Below are 22,859 nucleotides of genomic sequence, written 5' to 3' on the forward strand. Positions count from 1 at the left end.
TGGCCGGGCCCCGGCCTCCCCGAGCTACCACACATTGTGATTACGCAGGCCTGTTTAATGGTAACTTGAACCACTTGCGAATGTTGGGATGTGAGCGCTGAACTGCTGCACCTGTAGAGCATGGGCATCTGTCCTGGGTTACCTGTATCTCCCAGGCTCCGTGCTGTGCTGGTCCATCGTCTGCCGGAAGCTGCGGACGATGTCGTGCATCCCCACCTGTGTGGTGGTGAAGTCGTGGTACAGCTCCGAGTACTGAGTGACCGTGTCCTTTGAAAACAGGACAGCGTGGTTACCATCACTGCCCATGGCCAAGGCCCACAGCTGGCCTGCTGTGGCTACAGACCGTGTCTTCAGAGTTCTCAAGCCAAGACACATGGTCAGAGAAGGTCCCAGCACGCTCAGTGCTTAAGGGGTCTCGTGATGGAGAACATCCATGATTATCAGTATGTCACGTGATGCTTAAATTATTAACTATAAATCTAGTAAACAAATTCTACTGGACATGCAAACATTGAAAACAGGGATGTTTAACAAAATTCTCCTCCTAAATGTTTAATTGTCCTAAATGCTCCAGACACTTTCAAAGGCAAACAAAACAAATAATCTAAATGATTAAAGAGCTCATTATTACACCTACACTTTATCTGCTCACAAATTATTAATATCATGCATTTAAATTTGGTTTTGTAACTGCTTTTTTATTTCCACTGTTAAACTCCCCGAGGATTTCGATAACTTTTCCTGATACTCATGCTGTGCCTTGCTAGGGTTACAGTAATCTCGACTCCACAGAGATGTTACATCGTCTAACACGGGCCACAGTTGTGAGTCCCGGAACAGCAGGCTGGACAATCCAAGCCTGAGCTGCCGTCCATTCAGTGGACCCTGTTTTTCATCAGTAAACTTCCAAGTGAATTTTTTGGAATCTTAGCTCTCTTCCTGAAATTACATGTTCTTTAACTTTTTCTTGGATGGCACACAAATCCCATTGCTCTGATCATTTGTCAAGACTGGAAATGTACGCCTTTCTTATGACATCTCATTATTAAATAGCAAGGTTGTTTTGCGATTTCCCTCCAAGGATAAGCACTTCTCTTTGAGACAGCTAATTCATCACCATTTTTTCCTTTTTGTTGAAAATAATGTGCAAAAAATGGCTTAATCATAATGTGCCTTCATGATGTGCTCTCATAATTAGCCCATACATGGCCAACTCCTCTGAAGCTGACTGGCTTGTTTTAATGAAGTCATAAGTACTCAGAAATCTGTTATTCAGGACAAAAGCTTAGAAGCTTGATAATAAAGTTGAAAACCACATGAATTTCATTTTACTTGCTTATCTTTATACAAAGGGCATCACATGATATATAATAATTTTAGATTGGTTTTTTTTTTTTTTGCTACACAAATGTGTAGACTAAATGTCTCAGACTAAAAAAGAAAGTGCTCTGCTGACATTTTCAGAAAAGGAAAAAAACACGTCTAAAACCAAACTTTACCGGGATTTGGGTCTTCTTCACTTGGGCCTCGTCTCTCAAATGTTTTGCTTCCAGAAGGAATTTAACAGCCTCGAAACTAAAGCCATCAACACCCTTTGCAAGCCAGAACTGTATAATGTCCTAAAATGAAGAAGCAAAATACGTGGTCACATTAGCTACCCATTATCACAATCCTTGATACAGATGTTGTCTGTTAATAAAACAAACATCTCCACATACAAAACATGCACAGCCCTCATAGTGTACATTTATTATCCACTTAGCATAGTAGTGCCTCCGTATAATAAACTCAATAATTGCATTTGTGGACACCCACGCTTCTCTCATATTTGAATTCAGAATGTTACATTTGTAACTGATGTTATAAGCATGTTCCCAAGGTTTAAAGAATCCATTAAAAATGAAAGATAGGACTCAGGAGAAACTGGAAACTGTATCCTCCTCCTCATGCTGGTTCCTTAAAGGTCAGTCCACACAGAGAGAAGATAAACAATTAAGCGCCCAGTCATGAAAGGCCCTTCCACCACACTGGGAGATGCTTGAAGGGAAGCCTGCAGCTTCATTTCTGTTTCCCTTGCCGTTGACACTCTGCCTGGTACCTAGTGAACCAGTCATGGAATAAAAGAAGGCAGTGTAGTGAGCCAGAATGACCTGCACGTGGTATGATCCCGTTGGGACACAACAAAAGTACAGCGCACTCCCTGGCGTGTCTACAAAACAGCTGGGGACACATGACAAGTCACCTAACGATGCAGGGCAGAGCACAGCTCAACCTCAGCAGAGGAGACTTCTCTGTCTGCAGGACTGTTGGAGCACCAGGGTGATCTGGTTTACCATGGGTGAGCACTACCAGAAAAGGAAGAGCTAGTTTTGAACTTGGCCGGTGGGATTTCATTAGGGCATGAGATGAGAAGAGTGTTCTGGACTGTCTGCGGGAGAGCATGAACCCATCATGGAGGGCAGACTTACTAGAGTTGGCCTGTGTTGGGGCATTTGGGAGAAGTAGGCCTTCAAAAGCTGAGGGCGCAGGTCTCAGCTCCTCGTCCCACCCCGAGGCATCCCTTAGCCTGGCCTATGCCAGCACTGACCACAGCTACCCTCCTGCAAAGCGACAGTGGCCCTCCCTACTCTGCTCTTCGCTCATCCCTTGCTGAATGGGAGGTCGTATGGGGAGGCATTGCATTAGAGCAGAGCCACCTGTAATTCAAAGCACTAGAGTTAAGTAGCCAGTCTTCACCTATTGAGGGGAACCAAGACCTAGAACCCCAGTGAGGACTATGCCCGAAATCACTTGTTTGAAGTGTTTCTTGTCTCTGCATGTGCATGTGGCACCTCTCAGGCGCTGCAATTCAGGGGTCTGAAAAGTGTCAGGAGGCTAAATGCAAGGGTTCATACAGCTGAGGTCAATTCCTCGAAAGTGACATTTTTGAATAGCAGAACTTGGAATTTTTTCAGATCTAAGCAGGCTCTGTTGCTGGTAATCTTTAGCATGGACACATTGATACAAATAACTTTAGGTTGGTACTACCCAGTGGAATTTTCCTTTGGGCACAAACTCCACAAGTTTGTTCTTACCAGCATCTGAACTTCTTCCCAAATGTATTTATTCAATATGTATTTGGGTTCCAGCTCTGGGCTAGGCACTTAGCTCAGCCCTGGAACTACAAGCACCAGCAAAATATAGCAGACAGGTCTGGGACTCCAGAGTTCTGTTAGAACCCCCAAGTAGACAATCAAATTGTAATGCAAAAATATTTCAATCAAAGCCAGGATAACACTTCAAAGGAGAGGAACGAGGTAATACAAGAGGGTGAAATAGTAGAATCTGCCCAGGAGGTCAGCACCACAGGATGGCAAGAAGTGAGGGCAAATGTTAGAGACTGAGCTAGAAAAGTCGACAGATATCAAGGCAGCTCCTTTGTAGAACAGGATCTAGGTGGGTTTAGGGCCCAAGCATAAGGACTCCTCACTTGGATGAGCCCCTCCCTACCAAGCTTCTAACCTCCTTCTAAAGGAACACTCATTTTTTTCATACCTAATTTTACAGTCTTAATTTTAAGAAAACCTCTAATTTTTACAAGCTTTAGACCCCACAACAGCCAGGAATTTTTATGTGGAGCATGAAACCCACAGGTCTGTTCTTACTAGCATCTTTACTTCTTGCCAAATGTATTCATTCACTAAGTATTTGAGCTCCAACTCCAGGCCAGGCACTCAGCTCAGCCCTGGAACTACAAAGACCAGCTACACACAGGGGGCGCTGTTGGCACCAGAGGGAGCAGTGGAGGAGGACCAGGGTGGGACAAGTAGCTGTATTGCGGCCAAAGGGCCCGTGGAAAAACATTCAACACCATGATGTTGGAAACTCAAACCTCTGAACACTGATTTCCTGAAATAGACCTCCTAGTTTCCTTCTTGGAGGCCTCACTCACTTAGGGAGGGGTCCTCGGTCTGGTCAATGACTGAACCAACATCACAGAACGAGAAACGGGTGCCCCAGCAGAGGCTGACGACCCAGGCAGGGGTTTTCCCTTCAGTCCGGCAAGAGATACTATCATCGTTTAAGGAAGCAAAACGGCAGAAGCTGGTGCTTATTTTTCAGCGTCATTTTAAATGGTGAGGTTTTCACCCAGATAGTCCAAAACTTGCTCTTGAAAAATATTTGCTTCATGCTATTATTTATGCTCTTGATCAGGAGAGAAAAGAGAGCCCTGACTTTAATCATTAACCCTCCCTTTACTCCAGTGAAGGTCTCCCAGAGTGTTGCTGCGCCTGATGTGGATGTGGACCCAGAACCTGGTTCCACCAGGACCGGATGGCCCATGCGAGCACCACAGGACCCTGGGGACAGTGCACTGTGTCCACGATTCCTGTCTAACTCCCGGGCCATCACATGGGTTCCGGTTCTCACCAGGCACTTATTCATTCTCTTCTCCTTAAGCAACTTCCTGCTGTGAGTAAACAAGGGGTTATTCCAACATCACTGATATCCAAATTCATGACACCCTGAGGCAAACCTTTTAAGATGCCCAGTTACTGGGCCCAGTTACGTAAAAGGCCAAGTTCGAGGAAGAGAAGCTCCACTCTCACATGATGATCGGTAAGGCCTCCTTCTGATAACAACACAAACCCCACGTGGTCCATCTCAAGAAGGAGTGAGGAAGCACAGGATGCTTCAGAAGTGCAGAAAGAAAACTGTATTCTCTGTACACAGGCAAAGGAAAGAAAATGGACTGTAGTGCTGCTCCGCAATCTTGGTATAATTCTCTGCTAGGCCCCCCAGGAGCAGGGCGTGGGGGAAGGATCCCAGGTCTGGAGTCCGAACCCTCTGGAACCCTCTGTGTCCTGTCCTCTCTCCCCCACGGTCCAGCGGCAGGAGTAAGGGCATCAGCACAACCTCACTAAACCTTCAATAAAATGACTCCCACCTGCGGGGTGTCCGTGAGGTTAATGAGGCATCGCTGCTAGAGTCAATCCACATTTCGGTCTTCACGTTCCCTGATCTCCCCCGTGGTTGACACTGCGGACTAACCTCGTTTTCCCCGATCCTGAACCTGCCCCTTCCTGACCGGCACCCCGCCCCTGGGTGCTCCCGGCAGACCTCCAAACATCTGTGCTCCTTCGGGCTCCATCTCACACCTTCTCCTCCTGTCACTTCCCAACAGCGTTTACTCATTTATCTGTCCACTTACTGATGATTTAACAAGTACTTACATGATAAGGACTACAACGTCCCAAGTGCTTAACCAAGGTTAAACCCTTTCATCCTCCAACAACCCTGCAAAGCATGTACCATTATTGTTCCTATCTTACCAACGAGGGGACTGAGGCACAGGGAGATGACACACCCTGACCAAGGTCATAGAGTAAGTGGTGGCACCAGAACTGGAACTGTATGGCAGTCTTACCTATTGACCCTGGAAGGTCCACCAGCACCTGGCCCTCACTCCCACAGAACAACAATCAGCTGGAGCTAAGCTGCAACTGACCCCCGTTCATCTCAGGCCGCCCAGCTCTCCCACTGAGGAGCCCAGCTCTCTCCTGACCTCTGCAGCCACTGACTGTGCATCAACAAGTCCCCAAGTTGGAACCGAGCTCCATGTCCTCCACTCAACTCTCCGTTGAACACCTGGACATCTCAGGGAGAGCTCAAACTCTGCGGAACTAGGACACTCCCTCCACTGCCTGTGCCTCCCGTCTCTGGAAACCGCACCATCACCCAGCCAGCATTCCAGTCCCAGCCCTGGGAGTCACTCCAACCCTCTCTAAGTCCAGGTGATTTCTCTGTGATGCCACCTCCTGGGGCCAAAGCATCACCTTCCCAGTCGCTGTCCCGCCCTCCTTCCTGGCCTCTCAGCCTCCGAGCCTGCTCCACTCAGACCTCTTCTCCAAAGGCAGACCGACGTTTCAAAGTGCAAGTCCAAAATTATTTCCCTGTCTGAGACCTTTAAAACCCAAATCCTTACCACAACCTTCAGTGCGGCTCAGACCTCATCCCTCCCTGGTCGTGCTGAGTCAAGCCCCCTCTCCTACAGAGCTCCCAGCCATGTGGGACCCTCCTGTCCCTTCTGCTGCGCCCTAATCCAGGCTTTCTCTCTGCTTGAAACACTCCCACCCGTGCCTCTTCCCTCAGCCCATTCCTGCTCAGCCACTGGGTGTCCTTGCTTCCTCTGAAAACCTCCCTGACCTCTCCCACTCCACAGCTCCCTGCCCAGGTTAGGTCCCTGCCCTGTGCGCTCCTACTGCCCACTGCCACGGTCACTCAGCACACTTTACCGTAATTGCCTGTTTGTCCGTCGCCCCCTTCAGCATACAGCCCCATGGCGGCTACAACTATGGTTGGTCTCACCAACCATAGTAGCCCTGGCTTGTGATCAACATGCAATGCATCTTGTTAAATGAGTAGTTGATTTATAATAACAAAACATATAACTTATAGAAGGTGCAATAAATGGTGCAGTTGTCATCAGCGAGCACAGGGCTGGCTCATTAAGCAGGCAGTGAGTTTTATTTTCAGCTGAGCGGCATGTCTCCAGCAATGCTGTGCGCAGTGTGGGTGCAGCAGAACGGACACTCACTCTGGATTCCATTTCACACCGGGAGGGCATCTCGGCTCCCTGTCTGCAGCTGCTGTGAACGTACTAACGCCCCAGGGTCCCCTGCCCTGGGGCTCGGGACTCCCTCCACATGGCAGGTCCAGGGTCATCTTGAGCCCCAGACATGGGGTTGGAGCAGCTGGAGTCTCTCCTTTCCTGTGCCACTAACCCACTGGGCCCTTGGGTCACTTCACCTCTCCAGGCCTCCGTTTTCTCATTTATCAAATAAGAGATTTGGAGTACAAGTAAAAACAAAGGTAATTGGACAAGTCACCTCCTCCAAGAAGGCTTCCTGACTTTTCTAGCTGAAAATACTCAAGCTCTGAGAGGCTCATGGTGCATCCAAGTCCCCTGAGGACCAGTGCAAGTGGGAGGACAGAGGAAAAGAGAGGGGGGTGCTTTGTGCTGAGTGTTATCTCTACGCCAGCCTCCCATGGAACAGACACTCTGCAATCTGATGAGAACCTGGAGACAGAAGTACAGATTGGTATGGAAACCAATTCCAAATGCCTCCTCACCACAAACTCTCTGGGTTTCAAAAATTAACCTGCTTCACTACCAAAGAGATAAGCACTGCTGGGGGTATAGGAGACTGTCAGGAGTTCACTTTATATAAAAGGTCACTTCTCAGGAACAAAGAGCCTTCCCTTCTTGGCCTTTCTGATTTACTTCTAATAGTAAATCTTCTAAACCAACCTTGCAAATAGTATCTAACCTCTCAACCAGAGACAGTAATGATTCATCCCAAGAGGGATTACATCCTGCAAAACTAGTAAATAAGGCTCCTAGTCACGCACTTAACTACTTGGCTGCCTGCAAGAGAGCAGATGGGGTAGTCAAAAATAGTTCATGTATTGGCTGGCCCATTTTGGCAAAATCTATCACACTTGTCTAAACGTCTCTAGACAATCCACCACAATTGCCACTAAGAGCCTGTAGAAATCCACCGCCTGATGAACCACCGGATTATACTCGCACTGAGGAATTTCGAACTGAAAACCTGCTCGAAAACAAGTGCATAGGAAACTGAAGCACACCGAGAGAAGCGATTTGCCTCAGGTCGGATGTGGGGTTGTGGGTAAGAGCAAGGACTTTGGAGTCCCAATGCCTGGGTTTGAATCTGGGTCCTCCTCTCCCCAGGTGGGTGACTTCACCTGTTCAGGCTTCAGTTTCCTTCTCTGAGAAACTCTCCTGAATCAGGATTGTTCTGAGCATTAAGGGATGTGATCCAGGCAAAGCACTGGGCACAAACAAGTGCCCGATAAGTGTGCATGGGAGGAAGGTAGAGGTGTGGGTTTGCACATGGTCTTAGGTAGTGGAGACGCAGAGAGCCCACACTCCACCAGAGACATTTACAACTAACCCCTAGTCAGTCCACGAACTGCGTCTGCGACCCCTTAAACTTCTACTCTCTCGTCCCTCCCAGAGACAGGGCTGGCCTGACACGGTGCCTGCTTCTAGAACAGATCCCAAAGGAATTTATGTAAATTCTGCAAAACATCAAACATATATAGTAGAAACAGTCCTGAAACTAAGGAGTCTGTAGAAATATATTTAACACAAGAAATGCAAGGTTTGTACACTGAAAACAACAAAACATTGTTGAAAGAAACTAAAGACCTAAGGAAGTGGAAAGATCTCCTGCGTTCGTGGGTCAGAAGACGTATTATTGTTAAGGTGGAGATGTTTTCCCAAACTGATGTGAAGATTCAGTGTAAACCCTATCAGAATCCTAGCAGAAGGTTTCCTGCAGAAATGGACAAGGGGATCCTAAAATGCATGTGGAAATCAAAAGGGACAAACAATCTGGAAAGAGGAGAATGAAGCTGGAAGACACACGCCTCTGAATCTCAAATTTCACTACAAAGCTACACTGATTCAGACAATGTGATACTGGCCTAAAGACAGACATATGCTCAACAGAACAGAACTGAGTCCAGAAATGAACCCTGACATTTATGTTCATTTGACTTTCAAAAGGGCTTCAACATGGTTTAATGGGGGAAAGATGACCTTTTTTTTTTTTTTTAACACAGGGAGCTGGGATAACCAGATAACCACAGGCCAAAGAATGAAGTTGAATCCCCTCACATTGTACATAAAATGTAAGAGCTAAAACTATACAACTCTTAAGAAGAAAACATGAAAGTGAATCTTCATGACCTTAGGTTAGGCGATGGTTCTTAACTATGACACTAAAAGCACAAGAAACAAAATTAAAAAGTAGATACACTGGACATCATAACAATTAAAAACTCTTGAGCTTCAAAGGGCATTATCAAGATAGTAAATGGGCAACCTACGGAATGGAATAAAATTAATTGCCAATCACGTATCCCGGATATATAAAGAATGCTTACAACCCAACAGTAAAAAAGACAACACAATTTAAAAATGGACGAAGGATTTGAAAAGACACTTCTTCCATGAAGACATAACCTAGAAGTACATGAAAAGATGCTCAGCATCATTAACCACCAGGGAAACGCGAATCAGAACCACAGGGACGTGCCATCTCCCACCCACCAGGATGGTGGCCACCATCAAAAGCACAGACAGCAACAAGTGCTGGTGAGGACGGAGAGAAATCGGACCCCTCGCACACCGCCGGTGGGGATGGAAAACGGGGCAGCTGCTTTGGAAAACAATTTGGCAGTTTCTCAAATAGTTAAATATAGATATGTGTCCTAGATGGATAACTATGTGATTTCATTTCTAGGAAATGTCCAGAATAAGCATATCCATAGAGACAGAAAGTAGATTCCTCCTGCCGGGGCCCTGGAGGAGTAAGAAACGGGCCCCAGGGGTGACTACTAATGGGTATGAATTTCTTCTGGGGGTGGTGAAAATGTTCTGAAGCTAGTGGTGACAATTGCGTAACTCTGTGAATATAGGAAAACCACTGAATGATACACTTGGGAGGACTGAATTTTGGAGTATGTGAATTATATCTCAAATCTGTTATTTAAAAACAAAACAAAAACAAACCTAAGAAGTGTAGGTGCCTTCGAGCTTTCAACATGGCGGCCCGCATCCTCTCCACTTGGCTGCCCAGGTGAGCCGTAGGAAGGGACCCACGCCCCTCAGTGCTGCCGTGGTCTCTGCCCCACCCTCCACCCCACCTACCTCAGAGCACGCCCCCACTAACCTAAACTCTCTACAGCCAGAGCAGCAGCACTAATGACAACAGCAACACGGCTAATGTTTATTGTGAGTCATGTGTCAGGTATTACTGGAATGTCCCCCACACAGGTGAGAACACAGCCCTGTCAGCTCTCACCTGGGTCACGGCAGGAAACCTCCTGTGCACAGACCTCAGAGGGGCCCTACGAAGATCAACATGCACCCCTGACAACAGCACCCACGGCCCTACAGCATCCGCCCCCACCCCCCTTTGCACCTCAGCTCCCTAACTCTCTCCCTCATTTCACTCCAGCGCACTGGTAGGGTTGCCAGATAAAGTACAGGACAACCAGTTAAGTTTTAATTTCCGATAAGCAATGAATACTTTTCTAGTAGAAGTATGTCTCAAATATTGCTTACCAGAAATTAAAATTTCTCCAGGTGCCCTGTCACTGTGTCTGGCAAGCCTAGGCACTGGCCTCAGGCCCTCCCTGAAACACATGAAGCATCTTCTCCTCAAAATCTTTGCATTTGCTCTTCTCTCTGCCTGAAATTCTCTGCCCCGGCTATTTACTTGGCTCCCTTTCAAAATTCGGGGTTTTGTCCAAGCGATGGGACTATCTCATGTTAGGGCTATCTCTGAATCCACACCCTGACACCTCCAGGCCCCTCCCCCAGCAGTCATCACCCCCACGACGTGTTACAGTTACAGATTTGGTCGGCACCTGTCTGCCGCCCCTCGGTGTACTGGAAACTCCTTGAGGGCAGGGCTGCTGGTCCTCACTGTTACATTCCCAGGGCTTACAACGGGGCCTGACACACAGCAAATAAATTAATACTCACACTGAGTGAATACAGAAGTGTTGTGTGTGGTTATCTCATCAGATGTCCAAAGAGCCCTCGGGACAAACACTGCATCAACTGTGTTTCCCACAGAAAAGGAATCCGAAAGGCCACTGTCTCACTCCTGAGCTCACGGTAGCCAGCGGTGGGGCTGCGGCAGATGCAGGAGCCAGACACTCGAGCTCGCATCCGGCCCAGCTCCCAGCACCGGCTTCCTGCACCAGCTCCCTGCCACAGGCACGGGGGCAACTCTGAGCTAAGGCGGGAGGTGTCTCCGCCTCCTTCCCATTTCCATTATTTTGGGTTAGAGGAAGGAAGGCTCCCCCCCCATACCTGAGTGAGGGTCCGTGTTTACATCTGACTGACACCTTAATCCCGGAATTTAACTACAGGACTGGATTGTGCTCACGTGATTATTGTTTAACATAAGGTGTATCCAATATCCACTTAAGCAGCGAGTCATAGAGAAGTCGGCGTAGGTGTCTATACTCACTTTTATTTCTCCTTGAACATCAGGATTGCGGAAATTTAAATCTGGTTGCTCTTTCGTAAACTGGTGAAAATAGCATTGGTTTCGTACTTCGTCAAAGTGCCAACTGGAATTTCCGTATACACTTACCTAGCAAACAGAAAACAGCAAATCATTTATTTGGCAGGATTCATGGGACGGTGTTGCCCATAAAAAAAAGTGATGAATTGACATCCCTGGCCCTCGCCCCAGACTGAGTGCACAAACCCCCAGAATTTTCCTTCTGGGGGGCACATGGGGTAAATGAATTCCCTAAAATGCCACTCGCTGGCCGAATGCCCCCCAAACATGTTGTCATGTGTTTCTATAGCAGAAGCTGTTTATAACAATTGACAATAGCAAATTAATGCTCTCAAAGATAGGATAAGGCCAGGTGATGGAGCGGACATTTCTAGCAGTTTCTTGAACCTTTTATCCAGGCTCTGGACTCCTGTTTGTGAAGAAAAGCAAATGATGGTCAGTTTGGGAGAAAGACACACTTTACTGGTCATGGCATTTGAATCCAGACAGAGTGATTATTTAAACTGTATCCTCAGAAAAATATTAGCATCATTCAATTAAACATTCTACTAGTCCTCCCGTTTGGCTCGACCCGTCTTCCAGTAATTCACCAAAATGAATTACAAGGGAAAGAGGAGAGTCATTCACTGCATGTTCTCTAGACCTTTCAGAAAACGTAGAGCTGTTCCTGTGGCCACGTACATGGGAGTCTACCAGAAGGAAGGCAAAGGGAAGGGCGCCAGGGCTCAAGGGAAGCGCCAGCCCACTCCGCCCAGAGATGTCCACTGTGTGAGAACCAGTGGGAGGAAGCCTCAGCCGCTGGAGCCCATTGCCTACGAATTCACGGCATGATAAGTGTAACAATATAGAAGACCCCTGGACTGTTTTAAAAAAAATCTAGCAACTTGAGGTGTCTGTACACAGCAGCATTTGACACTGGTCCTGATTTCCTCTTTCTGGGAACGCTCACACCGTGGCCGCCTGCCGTGACTCTCCTGGTGGATCCTCCTGGTGGACTCTCCTACCCGTCCCATCACTCCTTCTCAGTCTACTCAGGGGTCCTTAAACATGACAGTTCCTCTGGGCTCTGCCTTGGGGCAGTTGTTCATTTCGTGCTAAAGAGGAGAGCACCTGGACAACATTGAAAAACAGAGGGATTTTGCATGCATCTTTTTCTTTTTTTAGTTGGAAAACCTAATCACTCTGGGTCCACATTTCCATAGCAACGCCTGGCTGAAGCTAAGTAGTAGCTGCTGAGCTGTACTAGCGGCTACTTCTAGTAAAACATACCTTTGTCAGCTCACCTCATGGCCCACCTGGACACACACCAGGATAAGATACTTACAGTAGATATAACCAAGAAAAAATCAGTATGCAGAATACAAGAAGAATTCCACAAAGCCACATAAATTGGTACAAACACTTTGGTAATCAATGTGGCATTATCTTGTAGAGTTAATGAGGCAGGAGATAGTCAGGAAGGAAGCTCCAGAGGCCCCGCAGGGCTGAGGTAGAAAACATCTATACATGACAAAGACCCCCTAAGACGGGTTGTTCCTGTTTTCTGGGATAACTCTGAATCATAGAATGCACCTGCGTGCTACCCCTGATTCATTATAATATCATTATAATGAAATAACATTGTGGGACTCCCTTCTCCAGTAGCCAATCAAGAAAGTCATGGGAAACCACACATGCACAGTAGCTTTGAAATCCAACTCCTTGTACCTGCACAGGAAAAGCCTGCCAAAGACTAGTGAAGGTGCTTCTGCCCCTATAAGAATAGAATCCCCCAGCCCACGTGTCCTTTTTCTTCTCTGCTCAGAGCTGGCCCACTCCCGTGTCCTGTGGAGTGTACTATCACTTAATAAACCTTCCCTCTTTCTTTATGCTATAAACTTTGTGTGTTCGGTTCAATTCTTTGTCCTCGATCACTAAGAACCTGGTTACCTGTGCACACCTGTGACATTAAGCCCGGGGTGTCCTGCATCCAGCAATCTCACCCTAGTCATTTACCTTGCAGCTCTTGCACACGTGCCCCAGGAGAAGGAGATTAATGAGAATGTTTACAAGGGCATTGTTAACAGTAAAAAAGAAAACTGGAAACAGCCCAACTTTTCATCAGCTAAAGATTAGATAAGTAAATCATAAAATATTTACACAGTGAAAATATATGAACCACACATACCAAACAATCAGGGGAAAAAACCTAGTAACAAAGACTACATGTGGCATAATGAGTCTCATACAGTTCAAAACAAAAGAGACTAAATAATACAAAGTTTAAAAACATGTAGCATGTGTAATAAAGGCAAAATGAAAGCAAGGACTTGGAAACCCCTCATTCAAGGTAGCAGCTCCCTCTTAGAGGAGGTGAGGGGGGCGTGCTGAGGAGGGCCCACAGGTAGTTTTGGCAGGTTAGGTAACGTTCAAATTCTTAATTTGGGGAAGGGTTCTGTAGGAGACCGTTCTGCGTGGTGTGGGCCCAGCTCCCACTCAGAGATGCACAGGACCCACACCCACAAAAAGGTTCTTCCGTGGGGAATCAGGCCTGCAATGTGCCTAGACTGCTTTGAGTTGTTCTTGCTAAAAAAACTCTCTCACCCTGAATTGAGGACATTTACTGCAAAGTAATTTCCTACAATCCATGCTAAACCTTTCAAGGATGAGTATAACCAGTTCAACCACTTTTTACCTTTTCATTTGTAAATATCCCTCTTCTATGATGTGATTAGTGGCATTGGCTCCTTTGTTTTCTGTAAAAGGTAACCACCTGCCCTGGCTGGCATAGCTCAGTGGATTGAGCGCAGGCTGCGAACCAGGCATCTCAGGTTCAATTCCCAGTCAGGGCACATGCCTGTGTTGCAGGCCATGGCCCCCAGCAACTGCACATTGGCACATCAGTGTTTCCCTCTCTCTCTCTCTCTCTCTCTCTCTCTCTCTCTCTCTCTCTCTCTCTCTCTCTCAAAATAAATAAATAAAAAAGTAACCACCTAAAGCCAACCTTGCATAGTAAACGAAGACCATCATGTAATGTGCTGAGAAACCCAATAAAGTCGGTTCACGGCAAGGGCCAAAGCGTTTGCTTCCCTTGAGAGAAAAGCCATGCTGTCCCTTTTCCTCCACCAGACTCAGTAGTTCATGTGAATGTCTCATTTCATCCATAATGACCCAGACACTGTAGGCCAGTGTCTGCATCAGGTTCACTGATGTTCACTATGTTATTATTTTCCTAGCTTAGACATACAGGGGTCTGGCACAAATAATGCCTCTTCTTTATTATGAAATCTTTTATTACAAAATCATAAGCATGTGATTCTGTAACATGACAATGGCATACTCAAGCACACCATATGAGATTCTAGGTGAAATGTTCAAATTAAAACTTTAAGTTATAGCCCTGGCTGGCGTAGCTCAATGGATTGAGTGTGGGCTGCGAACCAAACTGTCGCAGGTTCTATTCCCAGCCAGGGTCCACGCCTGGGTTGCCAGCCATAACCCCCAGCAACTGTACATTGATGTTTTTCTCTCTCTCTCTTAATCTCCCTCCCTTCCCTCTCTAAAAATAAAATAAATTTTAAAAATATTTTTTAAAAAACTGTAAGTTATTACACCCATCTTATTACCCTACCGACCACACCCAAGCAGGCGTTACTTCTGCCAGACCCTGTATATTACAAATATTTTTTAACAGTTTTACTCAGGTATAATGGAATATAACAAACTGCACATATTTAAGGTGTACAATTGGATCAGTTTGGACAAATGTGTACCTCTCACCATGCTCAAAATAGTAAACACAGCTACCCTTTCTCATCCCGAATCCTGCTCTTCCACTCCTCCCTGTCTCCCTTGCATCTCTATAAACAACAAACCCACTTCATGCCACTATAGATCAGTCTAGACTTTAGAATTTCATGTAAGTGGAATTATAGAGTATGTACTCTTTGTCTGGCTTCTTTCACTCTGCAGAGTTACTTTGAACTTCATCAATGTTGTGGGTATCAATAGTTTATTCCTTTTTATTGACAAGTAATATTCCATTGTATGGGTATACCTACAGGTGTTTATATTATCTATCATATATTACATATATTTTTGTATGCGTCAACTGTTGCATTAAAACAAAACACAACCTTGGCTGCAGCAGAAAACTGATGGAAGAGTAGAAAAACTAGATACCAAAAAATGCAGCAATTGCAATTCAGCAGGCATGAGATGATACGGTTTGAAGTATAGGCAGCCACTTTTAAAAGCAGACTGTGGAGGCAAACTGACCAGAGCCTGTCCTCAGCCCTGCCGTTCACTAACTGTGTGACCGTGGGCAAGGTACATAACATCTCTCTGCCTCGGTCTGCTCATCTGCAAAACAGGAGCCAAGGCCTACTTTATAGGATTTTAAGGTGGAGTGAGTGAATTAATGAATACAAGACATTTAGTACAGAGCCTGGCAAATAGCAGGCATTTAGTAAATGTTTGCTATTATCACGATCATTTTAACAAGTGGGTGGATTGGGGAAAAGAATAAGTAAGGAGGTAAAACAGCCAGGACTTGCTGATGACCTGGCCACCTGGCAGCGTACTGGTGCCATTCAAAGAACCCGGGACACCAGAAATGGGGGGAGGAAGTCACAGAGTCAGCTTTGACACATGGCGACTCTGAGCGCCCTTGCATCGTCTGAAAGTTGACGCCCAGGAGCCTGCCTGTTTACATGTTTAGGGAGACACTCAAGAAGAGAGAAGGAGGGACTGGAGTGAGGAGAGAGGATCCAGAGTAAAAGGCTGTACAGAAAGCAGGAGAGAACGTCAGCCAGAGCCAGTGGAGGGACTGGCCTGGGACAGGAGTGGAGCTGCCAGACAAAATACAAGACACCCGGTTAAAACTATATATCAGATAAGTGATGAATAACTATTCCTACAAGTATGGCCCATGCCATATTTTATACTAAAAAATATGCATTGTTTATCCAAAGTTCAGATTTCACTGGGCTCCCTGGGATTTTATGTGCCAATCTGGTTACCCCAGACTGCAGGGCATGGCCTCTGTTTCAGCTGAAGTGAGCGTGCAGGGGCTGGAGACGGGACGGGAGGTGTGTTCGCTTCTGCTCGCTCTTTGAAGTACTTTCCTGCTCAGGGTGACTCGATAGGGAGAAGGCAGTTCGAAAAGGAAGGGGGTCATATCGATCTGCTGAGCTTAGTAAAATTGCCGAGAAGATTGGATGACTCATTTCAGGTGGGGACAATGAATGTGCATTATCTCCAGAGGCAAAGGTTCAGGGAAAGAATACGCTGACGGTTGAGTTCATTTATGGCTAGGGTTTTGATGGAGGGCGGGGTAGTGGGTGCCAAATGTCAGAAAGGTGAAGGGGTCTGGAGAGTGGAAAGACTACTTATGAAACTAATGGGACACGGACTCCAAGTTGGACACAGTGGGAAGCCAGGGAAGGAGGGATGGAGAGGAGAACAGCGAGTGTAGATTTAATTTGCTAGAACATATTAGCTCTACAATGAAATCAGAAATGCAAGTGACATTAGGAGACTTGGGTACCTTATTTTTATTTCTTTGGGAGACTTTCCCCTTCTCATAAACTCTACCCGTTAACTTTTTTCCTTAAAAGGCCTTTATAAAACAGCCGCTTTAATCCTTGAAGATCTGACCATTTTCACCTTGTGAATCAGGAAGGTTGGTACTTACCCAGTTGTTGGGTGGCGTGGTTATGCCGTTCTCATGGGAACAGTTATGCCAGATATAATAGTCAGTATATTTCCCTGTCCGGTTACGACTCAGTTGAAACCAAGCATGTTTATCACTGGTGTGGTTTGGTATGAAATCGATTATTAATTTTAAACCTAATGAGTGAAAATGTTTCAAGTGTTAGGAAAAGATTATATCAAAATAACACATGACAGTTACGGAAAAAATGCTGTAAGTGAGCATTTACAGAATTGCTCTCCTCAGCCCCCACCCTCTCCCCCCCACCTTCCATTTGGTTTACCCTTATCATGTATGGCTGCAACCAGATTCTCAAAGTCTTTCATTGTTCCAAAAATGGGGTCAATTTCTCGGAAATCTTCAATACCATGCTGGAAATCTTTAAGGGATGATTTGTAAAATGAAGTAATCCAAACAGTTTTTATATTTAAAGTTTTGATATAGTCCAGTTTATCTTGAATACCTGAAGAAAAATAATCAAGGCCATGAAAAATAAGTAAATAAAGTATCAGGGGTTTTTTTTGGTTGAAGAATTAAAAATAAAAGGAATATGCCTAAAGTCAAAATACATATATTAAAACAGAAACATTTGGAATTGCACTGAGTTTGAGTGAAAATTCAAATAGTAAGGTCTAGTACTACAAACAATGTCAAATTAGCCTTCTGGCAATAACCTTTGACCTTCAATATAATTTCAATAACATAAAATCTGCCCATGGTCTGTTCGTTTTTTATATTTAACAGCAAGACGCAGTATTGTTACTTGACTCTGGGCATGGCTTCTCAGCACCTGATCCAGGCCAGCTGCCAGGCGAAGTGCCAAGGTCCAAAGAAGAAAACAAATGGCCCCTTACGGTCACCTCGTCTGAGCCGCATGGTCCCGCACAACAGCCACTTACACTGTGACTAAGTCTGAGCTGAAATGTGCTGTGAATGCAAAACACACTGGACTTTGAAGACCCAATGTGAAAAGAAAGAATGTAAAACACCTACTTAATATTGTTACTGTGATCATATGTTGAAACATTAAGCAGAATATAATGTTAACATTAATTTCACTTGATTCTTTTTACTTTTTTCAACTGTGGCTCCTCAAAGGTTTACAGTTATTTATGTAATGCTATTTCCTCTGACAGTGCTGAGGCCAGGGATTTACACGGAAGAGAATTCTAGACTCGGCTGAGGAGATGCCAGAATGAAGCTCTCTGTACTTGGAACCTTGTAGGGTAATTAGCAGGTAGTGTGTTCCTTCGCTCCCAGTTCAGAGTCCTAAATAGACTCAGGAGCCTGTCAGGGTCACACAGAAGACCAAAGGTCACTGAGACCAAAACACAGTCACCTGCCTCCTGGCAGGAGGATTTGCTGATGACCTGGTTACCTGGCAATATACCGATGCCATTCAATAAACCCAGGACACCAGAGGTGGGGGGAGGGGACTGCTGTTTGTGTCATCATTGTGCCTCGGTTTCCACACATGGGGGCTCTGAGACCCCACAGAGTGGCAACAGGCAACAAAAGGGTTTTGATTGAACAGGACAACAATGCCATTTATCTCAAAAATGGGTACAAAGGAACTAGATGATAAAAATAATGGGGTTGAACAAACACTAGGTAAAAGTGAAAAAGGGACCTCAGGCTCACACTCAGGGGACAGAAGGCAATCACCGAAACCAAACTGAAACCCACAACGGCTTCTTCAGATGACAATGAAATTCCCTCAACCTCAAGGACAAATACCTAATGATTACAGGAAGCAGTCACTTCCTTAAAAAAAATTATTGGAAATGGCAAATGTAAGAGCTGATTAGAAGCTGCTGTATTTAAAGGAATTTGGGGTATACAGGTGTGCCACACTTTTCAAAAGTCGCATTATGTCACTTTCCTTTCTCAAAGACGGAAGTTAGTACCTGCTTTTGCTATCCAAAAGAACTCCGAAGAGGATTTCACTTTTAAGAATAAAAGGCCAGCCTTGGCAGGGTGGCCGAGTTGGTTAGAGCATCGCCTGATCACCAGGGTCATGGGTTGATCGCTGGCGGGGGTGTGGGCAGAAGTAAACCAGTGAGTGCACGGATGGGTTGAGCAACAGATTGATGTTGCTCTCTCCCTTCCTCTTTCTCTAAAGTCAATCAATAGTTTTTTTAAAAGAAAAAAAAAGACGAAAATAGCATGTTTAGCATTTGTCTTGCTGTGGCCATTACAGCGGCCTGGTACCCACAGGCTGCAGCAGAGAACGGCCCGCCACGCCCCTTCCGGAGAAACTGTGCTCAGCACACTGGCATCAAGCCCCAAAGCTTGGAACTGTGTCTGTGAGCTTCTGCGCTTTATTCAATTTATTCTGCACATCCGTTAGCAAGATGTGTCCTGCATATTTATTATATCTTTTCTGCTTTTATGATATACTAGTGTTACTTTAGGTTTTATGTGTTACTTGGTATGATTTGACAGGTTATTTTTTGGGTCTAGGAATGCTCAACAATTCTTTTCCATATAAATTAATGGTAATTGCTTATTCACTTTCTGCCATTTCAGCTTATGCAAGGTTTCCCAGGAACGCTTCAGTTTCGTATAGTGGGGGAGACCCGTCCCTAGAAGGCAGTACAGAGGGAGAACCAGGGAGTGGGGATTGTAGCTTTGGGTTGAGGGATTTTTTTAGCTCTCTTTTCTTGGGGAGGGACAACCTCTTTTGCTAGGGCCATTGGATGTCGGGGAGGGGGTTGGGGTGTGGAAGGGGAGTCACCCTGATATATAACAAGGTGGTGTCAGAGGGCACCATAAACGAAGTCCAGAGCACCACAGGAGCTCTGTGGAGGGAGGGCACACACTGATGCGGAAGGACTCAAGAGAGAAAATGCACATGAGTGCAGGACACTAGTTAGAACTGCACCTGGAAGGACAGAGAGCATTTCAATTAGTGAAGAGGCAGGAAGATTTTTAAAAAGAGAGAAAAGGACATGAGCGGGCAAAAGAAAGGCCTTTTATCAGTTATTAAGAAAAGCTGGAGATTTTGAATTTATCAGTACCTCTTTAAAGTTAGATTAAGCCCATTCCTACCTTCCATACTCAATTAAAATAACCATTCTGTTTTACTTTCTTCAAACCACTATCAAAATCACTACCGAAAATGACCTTGCCTATTTAGTTCTTAGTGTTGCCCTTAACTAGGGTGACCACGTCAAGAGATTCGCCCGGGACAGCTCCAGTTTACACCTCCTGTCTGGCATAATCTTACTCTTAAAAGTGTCCTTGTTTAAAAAATAAATTATAAGGACATTCTATACTTAAATCACTAAGAGATTATTAGTGTGACTTTAAAAATATAACTTTTTATTTCTACTTTTTTATAGCAATTTTTTTTAGTAAATCTTTTTATAAAGATTTTATTTATTTATTTTTAGAGAGGGAAGGAAGGGAGAAAGAGAGAGAGAGAAACATCAATGTGCAGTTGCTGGGGGACGTGGCCTGCAACCCAGGTATGTCCCCTGACTGGGAATCGAACCTGCAATGCTTTGGTTCGCAGCCCGCACTCAATCCACTGAGCTACGCCAGCCAGGGCTTATTTCTACTTTTTTACTAACATATGGATGTTGTTTTACATAATCTTTAACTCAAGTAATGACCAACTCACTGCTATGCCTTTTTTCCTTTCCTTCATTTGTCAGGATTTATACTTCAAAGGCTCAGCCTACACCCTTTAATGACATCATGACTTTTTTCCTGAAATATTATTTACACCTTATTCATTGATAAGAAACTCTCAGCCAGATTGCCCAACTAGCCAACACAGATAATGGAAACGCAGTTCTGAGCTGCCACTCTACGATAATCAACTACAAAGTGCGCAGAAGCAGGACATTTTCAGGAGGAAACCTGCCGCATGTGAGAAGTTAGAGCTGATGAGCTTCCAGCCAAGATGGAGACACAGGCAGATACGCTTCACTTCCTTACACAACCAGAAGAAGGACAACAACCAATTTAAAAAAAAAAAACCCACAATTTCCAGAAATCAAGCTTTAGGGAAGTCCAACAACTGAGGAGTTAGAGAAAATTCCATGCAGACTGGTAAGAGGGGCAGAGAAGGGAAGCTGGGGCAGAGAGGACACGTGGCAAAGTGGCAGCTGGCAGACCAAGCATTCTCGTGTGTGGATAAGCCAGGAGGAACAACTGGGGATCCAGACAGACCTCACAACCCAGGGTTCCAGTGCAGAAAACTAAAGCTTGAAAACCTCTGGCTGTAAAAATCTATGGGAGGTGCAGCAGTGGGAAAAACTCCTAGTCTCACAGGAGAGCCCATTGGAAAGGCCTACAGGATCCCAGAACATACACAAACCCACCCACCCAGGAATCAGCACCAGGGCAGCACCAGAAAGGGCACAATCCCCTTGTGGGAAGGGAAGGAAGTGGCTGAAAGTGGGTAAGAGCTGAGCAAGTGGCATTGTTGCCTCTCTGACCTCTCCCCCACATACAGCGCCACAATACAGCAATGTGGGTTGCCCTGCCCTGGCGAATATCTAAGGCTCCACCCCTCACAACGTAACAGATGCACTGAGACAAAGAAATATAGGCCAAATGAGAGAAGAGATCAAAACTCCAGAAAAAGAACTAAGTGACAAAGAGATAACCAACCTATCAGATGCAGAGTTCAAAACACTGGCAATCAGGATGCTCACAGAAATGGTTGAGTGTGGTTGCAAAATAGAGGAAGGAGTGAAGGCTATGCAAAATGAAATACAGGGAACCAACAGTGAAGGGAAGGAAACTGGGACTCAAATCAAAGATTTGGAACAGAAAAGAAATAAACATTTGACTGAAACAGAATGAAGAAACAATAATTCAGAAACATGAGGAAAGGCCTAGGAACCTCTGGGACAACTTTAAACATTCCAACATCCAATCATAGGGGCAGAAGAAGGAGAAGAGGAAGAGTAAGAAATTGAAAACTTATTTGAAAAAATAATGAAGGGAAACTTCTCCAATCTGGTGAAGGAAATAGACATGCAAATCCAGGAAGCTCATAGAGCCCCAAAGAAGTTGAACCCAAAGAGGAACATACCAAGACACATCATCATTAAGTTATCCAAGATTAAAGATAAAGACAGAATCTTAAAAGAAGCAAGAGAAAAGGAGACAGTTACCTTCAAAAGAATGCCCATAAGGCTATCAGCTGATTTCTCAAAACAAACCTTGCAGGCAACAAGGAGCTGGAAAGAAGTATTCAAAGTCATGAAAGGCAAGAACTTATAACCTAGATTCCTCTATCCAGCAAAGTTATCATTTAGAATGGAAGGGCAGATAAAGTGCTTCCCAGATAAGGTCAAGTTAAAGGAGTTCATCATCACCAAGTCCTTATTATATGAAATGTTAAAGGGACTTATCTAAGAAAAAGAAGATCAAAACTATGAACAATAAAATGACAAAAAGCTTACAACTATCAACAACTGAAGCTAAGGAAAAAACAAAAATAAAAACAAACTAAGCAAACAATTAGGAGAGGATCAGAATCACAGAAATGGAGACCACATGGAGGATCATCAGTGAGGAGGGGTCGGGGGGAGAGAGAAGGTAAAGCTACAGGGAATAAGATGCATAATTGGTAGGTACAAAGTAGACAGGGCGGGTGTTGAGCATAGTATAGGAAATGGAGAAGCCAAAGAACTTATGTGCACAACTCATGGACATGAACTAAGGAGGAGAATGTTGGAAGGAGGGGTGGCACAGGGTGGAGGGGGAGAAAGGGGAGAAGAAAAATAGGACAACTGTAATAGCATAATCAATAAAATATATTTTAAAAAAAGAAGTTAGAACTGATGACCAACTAAGCATATGAGAAGTAAATTAAACAACTCTTTGGGGGCTTCAAGGCCTCCAAGTATTCTTTCATTACATAGGAAGGATTTCTGGGTTCTGCTGGATGGCTTTTAAATAGACCATAAACAAGGTGTGACCATTTGTCACACCTTGGAAGATGCTTACTGTACAACCCAGATATAATTCAGTTTCAAGGACAAAGAAAGCCACACACACACCTCATGCTGCCCCACCCTCACTCTGTCCCCCAG

At 45.1% G+C, this 22,859-nt stretch overlaps 1 protein-coding gene across 1 annotated transcript in view; it reads right to left on the reverse strand.

Annotated features, from left to right (window-relative positions):
• The window catches only part of SLC3A1 (solute carrier family 3 member 1), a 32,275-nt gene that overhangs the window by 8,950 nt on the left and 466 nt on the right, over positions 1-22,859 (reverse strand). Inside the window, exons 2-6 of the mRNA XM_045827122.1 lie at positions 17,087-17,266; positions 16,786-16,940; positions 11,055-11,180; positions 1,500-1,619; positions 143-267 (exon numbers count right to left, since the gene is read on the reverse strand). Coding sequence (XP_045683078.1) covers positions 143-267; positions 1,500-1,619; positions 11,055-11,180; positions 16,786-16,940; positions 17,087-17,266 — 706 coding nt within the window. The remainder of the gene's footprint in view (positions 1-142; positions 268-1,499; positions 1,620-11,054; positions 11,181-16,785; positions 16,941-17,086; positions 17,267-22,859) is intronic.

The sequence above is a fragment of the Phyllostomus hastatus genome, unplaced genomic scaffold, assembly GCF_019186645.2.
Source record: "Phyllostomus hastatus isolate PE091 unplaced genomic scaffold, TTU_PhHast_1.1 phas_scaffold_78, whole genome shotgun sequence".
NCBI classification, from domain to species: Eukaryota; Metazoa; Chordata; class Mammalia; order Chiroptera; family Phyllostomidae; genus Phyllostomus; species Phyllostomus hastatus.